General features: G+C 44.4%; 1 protein-coding gene across 5 annotated transcripts in view; it reads right to left on the bottom strand.

Moving 5' to 3' along the window:
* Positions 1-13,877, bottom strand: part of SP2 (Sp2 transcription factor) — a 23,909-nt gene extending 10,032 nt beyond the window's left edge. For 3 of the 5 annotated variants that reach the window (XM_073683497.1, XM_073683493.1, XM_073683496.1), the window contains exons 1-4: positions 13,725-13,877; positions 9,025-9,187; positions 8,111-8,179; positions 2,752-3,615 (exon numbers count right to left, since the gene is read on the bottom strand). In XM_073683497.1, coding sequence (XP_073539598.1) covers positions 2,752-3,615; positions 8,111-8,173 — 927 coding nt within the window. In that variant the 5' untranslated portion in view covers positions 8,174-8,179; positions 9,025-9,187; positions 13,725-13,877. The other 2 variants (XM_073683495.1, XM_073683498.1) reach the window with 2 other exon arrangements.

Genomic DNA, 13,877 nt, shown 5'->3' with positions numbered 1-13,877 from the left:
TGCGGGCTTTCATATGTCTTGCACTGAGAAGAGGTCTCCGTTGGGCCAGTGTGCCATAAAGGCCCGACTGGTGGAGGGCTGCAGTGATAGTTGACTTTGTGGAACTTTCTCCCATCTCCCTACTGCATCTCTGAAGCTCAGCCACAGTGATCTTGGGGTTCTTCTTTACCTCTCTCACCAAGGCCCTTTTCCCACGATTGCTCAGTTTGGCTGGACGCCAAGGCCTAGGAAGACTTCTGGTGGCCCCAAGCTTCTTCCATATAAGGATTATGGAGGCCACTGTGCTCTTAGGAACCTTGAGTAATGCAGAAATTCTATTATAACCTTGGCCAGATCTGTGCCTTGCCACAATTCTGTCTCTGAGCTCCTTGGGCAGTTCCTTTGAGCTCATGATTCTCATTTGGTCTGACATGCACTGTGAGCTGTGAGGTCTTATATAGACAGGTGTGTGCCTTTCCAAATCAAGTCCTATCAGTTTAATTAAACACAGCTGGACTCCAATGAAGGAGTAGAACCATCTCAAGGAGGATCACAAGGAAATGGACAGCATGTGACTTAAATATGAGTGTCTGAGCAAAGGGTCTGAATACTTATGACCATGTGATATTTCAGTTTTTCTTTTTAAATAAATTTGCAAACATTTCTACATTTCTGTTTTTTTTTCAGTCAACATGGGGTGCAGAGTGTACTTTAATGAGATAAACATGAACTTTTTAGAGTTTAGCAAATGGCTGCAATGAAACAAAGAGTGAAAAATTTAAAGGGGTCTGAATACTTTCCGTACCCACTGTATATCTCCCCAATGCTGGGTGTTCAATAGTCGGGACTTCGGTCCTGCTAGGCCCTTATTCATATTTATGTAATGACATATAGCAAGGTTTTAATACTATAGATTAGGACTGTCCCATATAGGGTCACCGTGACGTGGTGGGATGGCTTTTAAGTTTTTTTGATCAAGACAATGTTAACGAAGTACCCTATATTGTTTTCATGCACTATTGCTATTTATTTACTTACTGCAGGGTATTTGCTCATTTTGTTTTTATCTTAGTTTTCCTCTGTTTAGCCGCCAGTGTGAACATGCGCCTACACGTTGCATGCACACTAACTTATATTCCAGTTCATTTCTTTCAGTTTTGCTTTAAATTTAAATTCCTCCCAGCAGAAGTCGGCTTCTAGTCATAAGGGCAGGGCCGGGTCAGTCACAGCTACGAGTATACAGAGAAGCAGCTGTAACCGCATCCCCGGCTCTGACTGGCAGAGCGAGGGTCAGTCAGGGCTGGGCGCGCGGTTATAGCCATCGCTCTGTATACCCAGAGAGATCACTGAACCAACGCTGGCACCGCCCCCCCATGACTGAAAGCCTAGCGCTGCCGGGGAAATAAAGTTCATTTTCTCCCAGCAGAGATTGGCTAAGTGCAGCCACCAGGCAGGTTAATGTCACTATTAACCTGCAGATTAACCCCACATCTGCAAGTTAATAGCGTTTTTCTGGTATCAGTTGTCCTTTAAATAGCACTAAATGCTGAAAATAAAAAAATAATATTTACTCAACTAACTGATCCCATTGTTCCCTTTCCAGCACCACCCGGTTGCCCTGTGAGTCCCAGTACATACTATTCTGACAAAAACAACACATGACCGCTACAACCATTTACTGGCACGGTCAACGATGTGGCCAGCTTTTGGCTACAGTGGTCTTATGCCTGTTCAGCCAGAAAAGGAAGCACAAAGACAGATGGGGGCCAGAGAAGTTCTGCAAGAGAAACAATGAGGGATGGGTAATTTGAGACTTTATCTTTCTTTTTTATTTTTCAGGATTCTGGGACATTTTTTTTAAATTCAAGAGGTTGCCAAGTACTTTAGTATTGATGACCTATAGGTCACCAATGTCTGATCGATCGGGGTTCGACTCCCAGCACCACCGCTGATCAGCTGTTATCGGTGTCGACCAGAAATACTCACTTGCGGAGCTGCACATCTTCTGAAAGGGTACTATATATTCCACGAGCTTGTTGGTACAAAGTCACAGAAAAGCATACATGAATTAAACATGAGAAAATGCCTTCATACCTGTGTGGGAAAAGCTTCTGTGCTCTGGACAGTTTGTACTGGCTTTTGTGGCACTGTTGGCAGTGTAGCTGAGGCTGCTTGTACCACTCTCAGTGCCTGTTGTGGTATTTGCACCAGCTGTGTCTCCGCTTTGGGCTGTTCAAATCAATAGAAGGCAGATGTGCAGTACCCTGCCGTCGCCACTATCAGAAGATGGAGCAGTTCCAGTGCTTTTTTTTTATTGCACTGCTGAAGTGGTGCTTTAAATGTAAGTCCCTTGCCCCCTGTCTCATACTCGCCTTCTGGCGTTTTCATCCGTTTTCGACATCAGTCTCTGGCGAAAAGTGACCTAACCCGCACCTCCAGTGTTTCATGGAGCTGCACGGAGGTCACTTTTCAATACAAGTTTATGAAAACCTCGTTCTGACTTCCGACCAGTGGCCGTCGCCGATAACAGCTGATCGTTGGGAATGCCGGGTGTCGGACCCCGGCCGATCATTCATTGATGACCTATCCTAAGGATAGGTCATCAATGCTAAAGTACTGGACAACCTCTCTAAAGCCAGGGATGGACAATGCCTTTAAATATCAACTAAATTAATGTTGAAATCTTGCAATGCCACCTTACTTCCACGAGCTTGTTGGTACAAAGTCACAGAAAATCATACATGAATTAAACATGAGAAAATGCCTTCATACCTGTGTGGGAAAAGCTTCTGTGCTCTGGACAGTTTGTACTGGCTTTTGTGGCACTGTTGGCAGTGTAGCGGAGGCTGCTTGTACCACTCTCAGTGCCTGTTGTGGTATTTGCACCAGCTGTGTCTCCGCTTTGGGCTGTACAAGCTGTAATACAGCATGCTGACCTGCATTGGGGCTCTGGACAATCAGCAGGTTGTTTCCAGCTTGGAGGATATTGTCTGCAGTTGTTTCAATGACTACAGTCTCCACCTGCTCCTGGGTGGGAGAGCCAGGTGTCGGCCCTGGTGGCAGGGGCTTCTTACGAGGCTTTTTACTCTGCCTGCTATGAACAAGTTGACTGCAGATTTCAGATGAGCTGTCTGCCAGATTATTGAGAGGCAGTGCCAAAGTGAGGTTGTTGCCAGCAGTTCCAGTCAACTTCATAACACTGCTGTTTTTCTGTGGAGGGGCAGGCTTTATGGGCACATGTTTTGTAGAACTGGAGTGTGGAGTAAGCTGAAGGGTCGTGCCACCATCATTAGGACTAATAATCTGAAACTGAGTGCCCAGAGTCTGTGGAACTGCCTGAGGAGAAGTCTGCAAAGCTTGATAGCGTCCGGCCTTACCCCCTGGGTTCTGTATGGTGAAGAAGAGCTGCCCGTTTCCTGTCCCCAATTGTGGAATTTGGATCACATTCCCTTTGGCATTTAAAAGTCCTATACTTGTTTTTCCGGGACTCACTGGTAATGGTGCAGGCTTTATAGGTATCAACCTTTTGCGACTTGGTCGTTGTGGTACAGGGGTAGTCACAGCTGTTTCAATAGCAGGAGGACCAATTTTACTGCATGTGGCTGCCAGGAGAGCCAGAGGAGAAGGCTGTGTGTCCTAGATGGGTGAATAAAACACAGATGCCTTGTTACATGGTAAAGAGACAGGACACAAGAACAACCCTGACAGGCTCATGTATGCCAATACACTACACTCTGCAGCCCGAGTTATATAAAGCACACCTCCACTGCCTATGCCACAGATTTTATTCAAGACCTTTATGTCAGGTTCTTACATATTATAAAAAAGTCATATGTTCTAGAGATATTTTCCCCTAGACTCTAGCTGAGTATACATGATTAATATGGTGGTACATAGAATGCTTATAGCTTTGGAGTACGGAGTCACAGAAAGTCCTTACTTCCATATACTGCCCCAAGGAAATACCCTTCATTATATCATACTACAAATATTGCTCAGTCCTGCTGGGCCCCTATGCATAATTTTTGATATGATATTGTACCAAGCAAATGGCTCAAAACCTATGTGGTGCCCATTTTCAGGTCTTTCCCAGGTAATTATAGCCCAGTAAGCTGGTTAATGCATTGTGGAAAAGCCGTTCAAGGCGCCTGTAAGGGACTATGTACAGCACTATAAGCATGAGAGAAACAGACAGTGTCCAAAACAGGTGGTAACGTATAATGCAATATTTTTTGGGATCTGCAGACTATATTGGGGATTATTTTTTTTATTTAATTTTTTTTTTTTACAGCATTCCAGTATGCTGTTAAAAGGGCCCTAATGGTGGTGGCCATACGTTATATGAGAAAAACCTAGTGACAGGTTCTCTTTAAAGTTATGCACATGGGCACTAATAACATTCGAGCGCCATATGTTCTAGTGTAGTAAAACTAGGAGAGTCACTTGTATAGAAGGATCAGGGTGTACTTGTAGACCACAGACTAAATAACAGTATGAAAAGTCAATCCGTGGCTTCTAAGGCCAGCAGGGTACTGTGATGTATTAAAGGGGTTGTGCCACTATAAAGAATACATTTAACCAAGCAGAAAAGGTGGAAATAAATGTTTTTGCAATTTACAGTTATTAAAAAATATGCTCCATTCAAAAAATACCAAGCTTTTATCTTCTGAAGTATGCTCCCTGGCGTTATTCCATTCCGTCCTCCCAGTGGCCAATCAGCTGGCCAGTTTGCACAGTTCCTGTCAACATAAGAGGTTCCCCCAACTCCCCACCCCCAGTGGGCACAACGTATTCTCCCTCACAAGTCTGACAGTGCAGGGAGCATATTGCTGAGGAAGCATGGATACATGTCAGTGACCCCCCCCCTCCCGGGTGAGATCACCACAGACCTGTGTGAGTGCAATTGCAGAGAGAGGCTTCCCGTGCTCACACACACAGCTCTATGAAGCCGAACGATCTCACCCAGAGGTCAGGGGAGTAAGGGGGGGTGGGAAGACTTTCAGCAATACGCTCCCTGCACTGTCAAATCTGTGAGGTAGCATAACGTCAGAGGGCATACTACAAAAGATAAAAGCTTGGTATTTTTTGAATTTTTAATAACTGTAAATTACAAAAACATTTATTTACTCCTTTTCTGCTTGGTTAAATGTATTCTTTATGGTGGCACAACCCCTTTAAAAGAAGTATGAACTTGAGAGACAGGGATGTAATACTACCACTTTACAAAGCATTAGTTCGACCTCATCTAGAATATGCAGTTCCATTCTGTGCATCAGTTCATAGAAAGGATGGCCTAGAGTTAAGCCCCCGTCTCACATAGCGATATCGCTAGCGATATCGCTGCTGAGTCACGGTTTTGGTGACTCACCAGCGACCTCACCAGCGATGTCGCTGTGTGTGACACTTTGCAACGATCAGGCCCCTGCTGTGAGGTCGCTGATCGTTGCAAAGTGTCCTGGACCATTTTTTGGTCGTTGGCCTCCCGCTGGCCAGCACACATCGCTGTGTGTGACCAGCGGGACCAACGATCTGGCTGGTAACTATGGTAAACATCGGGTTACTAGGGGCACGCGCGCACTTAGTAACCCGCTGTTTACCATGGATACCACTCTGCTACGGTGCGCAGAGGCTCCCGCGCACCGTAGCAGAGTGGTATCCATGGTAAACAGCGGGTTACTAGGGGCACACGCGCACTTAGTAACCCGATGTTTACCATAGTTACCAGCCTGCTCCTGCTTGCAGCAGGCTGGTAACGGGAGCAGGACATCGTGGAACGATTCTTTCCACGATATCGCTGCTCCCCTCATCGCTGGTGAGCCTGCCTGTTTGACAGCTCACCAGCGATGTATTAGCAATGCAGCAACGATCCCTGACAGGTCGTATCGTTGTCGGGATCGCTGCTGCATCGCTTAGTGTGACGGGGCCTTTAGAAAAGGTACAAAGAGCCACAAAACTGATAAGGGGCATGAAGGCTCTTGGTTATGAGGGAAGGTTAAAATAATTACATTTATTTAGTCTTGAGAAGATATGTCTAAGGGGAAAAAATGAACAACTTGTACAAGTACAGTGGGTACGGAAAGTATTCAGACCCCTTTAAATTTTTCACGCTGTTTCATTGCAGCCATTTGGTAAATTCTAAAAAGTTCTTTTTTTTTCTCATTAAAGTACACTCTGCACCCCATCTTGACTGAAAAATACAGAAATGTAGACATTTTTGCAAATTTATTAAAAAAGAAAAACTGAAATATCACATGGTCATAAGTATTCAGACCCTTTTGAGCTAGTATAGCCATGAGTCTTCTTGAGAATGATGCAACAAGTTTTTCACACCTGGATTTGGGGATCCTCTGCCATTCTTCCTTGCAGATCCTCTCCAGTTCCATCAGGTTGGATGGTGAACGTTGGTGTACAGCCATTTTCAGGTCTCTCCAGAGATGCTCAATTGGGTTTAGGTCAGGGCTCTGGTTGGTCAATCAAGAATGGTCAATTCTGAAGCCACGCCTTTGTTATTTTAGCTGTGTGCTTAGGGTCATTGTCTTGTTGGAAGGTGAACCTTCGGCCAAGTCTGAGGTCCAGAGCACTCTGGAAGGTTTTCATCCAGGATACCTCTGTACTTGGCCGCATTCATGTTTCCTTCAATTGCAACCAGTCGTCCTGTCCCTGCAGCTGAAAAACACCCCATAGCATAATGCTGCCACCACTATGTTTCACTGTTGGGATTGTATTGGGCAGGTGATGAGCAGTGCCTGGTTTTCTCCACACATACCGCTTAGAATTATCACCAAAAAGTTCTATGTTCGTCTCATCAGACCAGAGAATCTTATTTCTCATAGTCTGGGAGTCCTTCATGTGTTTTTGAGCAAACGCCAAGTGGGCTTTCATATGTCTTGCGCTGAGGAAAGGCTTCCATCGGGCCACTCTGCCATACAGACCCGACTGATAGAGGGCTGCAGTGATAGTTGACTTTGTGGAACTTTCTCCCATCTCCCTACTGCATCTTTGGAGCTCAGCCACAGTGATCTTGGGGTTCTTCTTTACCTCTCTCACCAAGGCTCTTCTCCCACGATTGCTCGGTTTGGTTGGACAGCCAGGTCTAGGAAGACTTCTGGTGGTCCAAACTTCATCTATTTAAAGGATTATGGAGTGCACTGTGCTCTTAGGAGCCTTGAGTAATGCATAAATTCTTTTGTAACCTTGGCCAGATCTGTGCCTTGCCACAATTCTGTCTCTGAGCTCCTTGGGCAGTTCCTTTTCAGCTCATGATTCTCATTTGGTGTGAGATGCACTGTGAGCTGTGAGGTCTTATATAGACAGGTGTGTGCCTTTCCAAATCAAGTCCTATCAGTTTAATTAAACACAGCTGGATTTCAATGAAGGAGTAGAACCATCTCAAGGAGGATCACAGGGAAATGGGCAGCATGTGACTTAAATATGAGTGCCTGAGCAAAGGGTCTGAATACTTATGACCATGTGATATTTCAGTTTTTCTTTTTTAATAAATTTGCAAACATTTCTATATTTCTGTTTTTTTCAGTCAAGATGGGGTGCAGAGTGTACTTTAATAAGAAAAAAAATGAACTTTTTAGAATTTACCAAATGGCTGCAATGAAACAAAGAGTGAAAAATTTAAAGGGGTCTGAATACTTTCCGTAGCCACTGTATAAAAATGATCCATATAAAGAAATTATCTAAATCTGTATCATGTTAAACCCCGTAAAGAGATGAAGGAGCACTCCCTCCCTCCATCTGGAGAAAGGTTCAACCTCCTAAGGAGACAAGGCTTCTTTACCATAAGAATACTCCACCTAAGGAGCTGGTCACAGTGGTAACCATTGATTGTTTCAAAAAGGGCTTAGATGCATTTTTAGCATAAAATAACAAATAATTATGTAAATGCGTAAAATTCTCAGAATGTTTGGTGCAGTGGATGGACAATTGGGATCAGGAGTGATAGATTAACTTTGATGGGGAAAACTGGATCATGTATCCATACACATACATATGCGTACCGGTATATACACACTCGAGAATGTGATTTAAGACTTTTGTACAACTTGTCTACAGCCCATTGACATAGACAACCATGGGTTCTGTCATTTTTCTACAATCACATCTATAAAAGCAGACTTACCTGAGCAGCGGAGACAGCAGGTTGCAGGTACTCACTGGGACTCACTGCAGCAGTGGCAGTCATAATGAACTATACAGAATGGCAGAAATAGGTTATTAATTACACAAATAGCAAATAGGCATTTCTATGTTGCCAGTTTGTGCTTATATAAACTGGAGCAGAGAAATATCTATTATAAATCTCATCTTCAACCTTATATAGGGGTAATCTGTAGGTAAATCACATTTAAATCCTGTGTAGCCAACATACTGGAAGCTTGGTTACAGGGAGAAAATGACGTTTTATTCTCCCTGCAGTAGCTCGCTTCCAGTCACCAGGGCGGTGCAGGGATCGGTAAGCTCTGTAATCACTCCCCGGCAGTTTGACAGCCTGATCTGCAGGGTATGTGTGTGGAGCACGCTGTCAATCAAAATACAGGGGTTCACTGCCCTGATGACTGGAAACGAGTGGCTGCAGGGAGAATAACACTTACTTTCACCGCTGCTCCAGTACCCGGACAAAGTGGATATAAAAACTATTAACCTGCAGATTACCCCTATATCTATCTGCAGATACATAGTTTCTGGACATGACCGGTCCCCTTTAATTGATCCTTTAAACACAATCTTACAATTTCAATACAGAAATAATTTCCATTAAAAAAATTGAGAAACTTTATAAATATATTGCGATATTTGTCCAGTATCAGACCACAATTACCAATTTCTTATATCCGGTCCTAAAGCTGCACTGACAAGTCTGCAGGGAGTACAAGAGTACAGCACAAAACTGTACAGAGTGTACGCGCCGGGTACAGCAAGGACTGTACAACACTACCTGACATAAGAAGTACAGCAAAACAAAGATTACTGGAGCAGGAAGTCCAGGACTAAGTATAAAGGGACACACAGATATGGTACGGCTGTGATACTGACCTTTACGCTACACAACAAGAGTCTAGTAGATGCAATGGAGCTGGATCATCTCAAAGGCTGGGTTTTCTTCACAAGGTCTTCTCATATAATAAATCTATTCGTGAGCTAAATACTGACATTCCAGAATTTCTCCTCTTACTGAAGAACAAGCAAAATCAGAAACCTAAAATATAAGACATTTATTAACTCATATAAATAAGTGAGGAAGCCTGCACAATGGGAACCACGGCAGCCGTTTATATGTGATATTACATCCCACTTCATAGGGAGAGCTCCAGGTTTCTGCTATAACTCCCCCTTATATAAAGCTGATTAGACAGACAAAGCCATATGTATTATCATGCAGGTTGTGGTGACATTTTCTGTACTAGGCCACGTTCACACGTTCAGTATTGGGTCAGTATTTTACCTCAGTATTTGTAAGCCAAAACCAGGAGTGGGTGATAAATACAGAAGTGGTGACGAGTTTCTATTATACTTCTCCTCTGATTGTTCCTCTCCTGGTTTTGGCTTACAAATACTGAGGGAAAATACTGACCAAATACTGATAGTGTGAACGGAGACTTACTTGTTACAAGCGAACATAAGCTAAACTGCTGGTGATCTTGCATTTCAGGCCACTGGATGCATAGATAAAATCTAGTCTTAGGATACATTCACACATTAGTGTCACGGTCCGATGCACGAACTGGCGGCTTGTCTTCAAACCAAAACTTAAAGGGGTTCTCCAGGCTTGGGGCTCTAGTTACTCTATGTAACTGCAGACTGGTGAATCCTCACAGTGCGCACAGGGCACGCTGTCAGAATTCTCCTGTTCCAGGCGTGGAGGGGCGAGTAATCGCAAGTATGCGATATCCATACATGGGTTCACGTGTAGACTAGACATCCAGTGGTCTCACTCAATACAAGTGAATTGAGCGAGGCTGCACACATCTAGAATCGGAATGTAGCCGGAAGTAAGCAAATCACACGGAGAATCCTGACTGCGCGCTGTAAGGATTCACAAGTCTGTAGTCACTTGAGTGACTGCAGACTTGATCAACAAGCCTGGAGGACCGCCTTTAACAGCCTCATAAACATATGTAAGGTTGCCGAGACAGGTTAGGACACTGACACACTATGTGGGAATGTAGCCTTATCCAACCTGTGCATATCTGAATACTTCTGCTGTCAAAAGAAGTCGTCTCAAAGAGGACCCATACTCTGTTAGAGCACATGGACAATTAAAGGGATGGTCCTCCACTGAGCATGCTCCTTGAAAAACCATGGAAAGCCAAGATCATCCTGTGATACGAAGATCTGGCCCACCAATGGCAAAAAAATAGCTGCAGATTTGTGGCAAATTGAATAGCTGAAATCAGATTTATTAATCCACAACCGAAATTAACATGTCATGGATATACAAATCCACACTATAGGTCATTTCCATGCAAAAAAAAACCCCTACAACATGTAGATGACATTTGTTCAGATCTCTCCTACATGTCTGCTACTGTAATCTACTTTTAAAAATCTGTAGCATTTCCAGCGTAGGTGGACATACCCTAAAATTCCCATGAAGCAGCCATTGTAATGTATGACCACATAGTGTAACATCCAGCAATACCAGCTGATCGGGAGTCCTCTGACCCGTGGGCCAAATCTGGCCAGCAGCATGATTATATTTGGCCCGCGACACCAGAACCATCACCCCTATGAGGGGCCATTATTCTGTATGGAGGACTTTGTGAGGCCTATTGTACTGTATGGAGGACTATGTGGGACCCATTATACCGTATGGAGGACTATGTGGGGCCATTATACTGTATGGAGCCCATTATACTGTATGGAGGACTGTGTGGGGACCTTTATTTTGTACGGAAGACAGTGTGGTGCCCATCATTTTGTACGGAGGACCGTGTGGTGCCCATCATTTTGTACGGAGGACCGTGTGGTGCCCATCATTTTGTACGGAGGACCGTGTGGTGCCCATCATTTTGTACGGACTACTGTGTGGGCCCATTATTCTGTATGGAGGACTATGTGGGGCCATTATTCTGTATGGTGGACTATGTGGGGCCCATTATACTGTATACTGGTTGGCCCGTGACTTTGTCAAAGTTTTTCATTTTGGCCCTCTGTGTGTTTGAGTTTGACAACCCTGCTATAGATGGATTAGCAATAATCAGGTGCTAGACTGGGCAGCGGCCTTTAGAGAAAGAATTGCTTTCCGGTGACAACCTTTTAATTTGTCTTCATCTGGTCTCATTGTCACAAATCTAAAAAAAAATCTAAACAGATTTGCAGGAACTCCACACTTGCAGATTACAAATAAAGTTTTATTTGTTTTTACAATCTGAGAAGAGTTCTCTTTTTATTTTGTTTCTATTAAAAAAAAAAAACTTTCAGAAAAAAAATAGCATCAATAATACTAAAATAATAAAAAAAAAACAGCACCCCTGTACATGGGTATTTAGAAGGTAGAAATCAGACGGCAGCCTGGCAAGGCTACAGTGGCAAAATCTGCAATAGATTGTGCAGATGTTGTGGTGGAAATACACTGCAATAGATTGAATCCGCAGGATAAGTGACATGCTGCAAATTGAAAATGCTTAGATGTCGACATTTTTATGCAGCATGTGAATGAGATTTTGTGAACTCTCACACAGAACGTTTCTACTGTCATATGCAGATTTTCTGCACGGAAAATCCACCCTGTATGCTTTTGCTCTAAGAGGGGTTGTTGTAGCCTTATTGGTTGCTACCCAGCTTTGCTAGACACAGCTTAAAGGGATTGTGCAGTACTAAACAACCTTTTATTAATGGGCCCATAAAGTGGAAAAAAAGGATATTCAGTGATCGTGTTTCTTGCTCTTGGACAAAATGTGAACGCTGCAGCCAATCAGCTCACAGTGGCCCTCTGGATGATGAGCCCAGCACAACACAGAGTATGGAGGAGCAGAACCTCCCTTCCCCATTTCATTCCTCATCAGTAGATGTCATACTGGTGATTGAACTCTAGTGCAGTTCTATGAAATCCTAGTAGCAATCGATTGCGATTATGTCCCTGTATACCTATGTGGAGTTGATGTGAATCGATTCACAGGATCTGGTCCATCAATCACGTCTCATCCGTGGCTGCAGGATGTGACCCTGAGAACAGTTTCCTATCTCACAGTATATGTGGCTCTTCTGCCGCAATGTCACATGTGGGACACGCCATCATACCAGGCCGGCTAATCAAAAGAAGAGCTACTGCTGCTTTTCAGTAGGTGATTCTTAGGGCTCCCATCCAGCAGCCACAGATTACTGGTCGATTCAAACAAACTCTACTAGTTAGGTCTGCAGTCTAGGGAGCTGTATAACAACCCATGGAGGACATGATGGCCATATTCATTACCACCCAGTTGTCCTGGAAAAAATATAACTAAGGGTCCAGGTAGAGGTGTCGCTGTAGACATGTTGTAGAGGAATACACAGGTGACCAATATGTTCGTCGGGTGATCAGATTGTTTATGTTACTACACTGTGTTGGACAGGGCTGTCAAGGGACCCCCAGTAGCATTGGTAATGGGGGCCACTGTTCAGCTACATGCAAATATTACCTTACGCTCATTCACAAATCTAATTCTGCTTCTATATAAAAATGCACTGGGTAGTCTGTTCAATGATGAGACACGGCTATGTCAGTACATAAAAAAAAAAGTGGCCGCCCTTTGTCTGAGCTGAAATTTTCGTTCTGCTTCAGGTCTATGTTTCTACTAGGGGTTCAGTCTCTCTGCCCTTATCCATATGTAGGTCACTTGACAAATAGTAAGGTTTTAATATTAGAGTTAGGACTGTCCCATAAGGGTTGCCGTGACGTGGCGGGATAGCTTTTACATTATTTTGATCAAAATTAACTTAATACCCTTCATTATTTATTATTTTTGCACGTGCGATGTACCCATTTACTTCCAGTTACTTGCGTATTTTGCTTGTCTTTGGTTTTTCTATGTCAGTACATAGTTAAACAGGTGCCAACTACTTGTTCATATAGCGGATGGGGAGCTCACGCATGCAGAAGGGCCCACTGGGAGATTCACCTGCCCCCTATGGGCCAGTCCGAGCCGGCTGCCATACAAGCTATATGTAAATTTAAACAGTACGTGTAGGTATGGTCAATAGGTGCTCGTTAAAGGGACAACTTCAGCCTACGCCGCTCCAGATCTGCAAGACGGGCACCACTGTCTTTTAATGTCGCTCAACAGGGTTCCACCATAGTCCCTACTGTCTTGGTGGCGAAAACAGCGCAGCACATACAGACTCTGCTCTCCCCACTAACAGTGACGCCTCTCTGGGGGTCTCAGATGTGACTGGACCCTCTATAAGGACAGGCAGCTGCACAGCTGAGAGGACCCCATGGCCTGGAGCCGTCTGCAGCTGTTACATGGGACTGCACAGTGCAGCTGTGGGTGTAAGTGGAGGGTTATTATGCGGGTCCCGGCTGCTCCGCGCAGGACAGTGTCTCTGCCCCGGTAAGTTTGATAGTCAGCTCTTGGGCCCACACTTCTCCCCTTGTAGTGTCCCAATATAAAACATCCTGTTTACACCAGTCCCGCCCCACCCCGGAAGCGCCCACCCTGTATCAGCCCCACCCTGCTCCGGTAAGAGAAAGAAAAAAAAACAAATCCCGGCTTCCGTCCCATCCCCACGTACATACCGGAAGCCACAAAACTCACCGGTTATCTACCAGCACATATCCTGTTACCGAGCCCGCACCGAAACTCACAGTGTTCCGCCTACCCCAACCTGCGGCGACGTAGCCAACCATCCGCTTCCCCCAACGGAGTGACGCAGTTAGCCACCAATCGCCAATAGGTCGTTGGAAGATG

This window comes from Phyllobates terribilis, unplaced genomic scaffold, assembly GCF_046119375.1.
Source record: "Phyllobates terribilis strain yellow unplaced genomic scaffold, ASM4611937v1 Scaffold_5__5_contigs__length_657084704, whole genome shotgun sequence".
NCBI classification, from domain to species: domain Eukaryota; kingdom Metazoa; phylum Chordata; class Amphibia; order Anura; family Dendrobatidae; genus Phyllobates; species Phyllobates terribilis.
The sequence above is the reverse complement of the archived record's forward strand: the minus strand, read 5'-3'. Positions and strand labels throughout refer to the sequence as shown.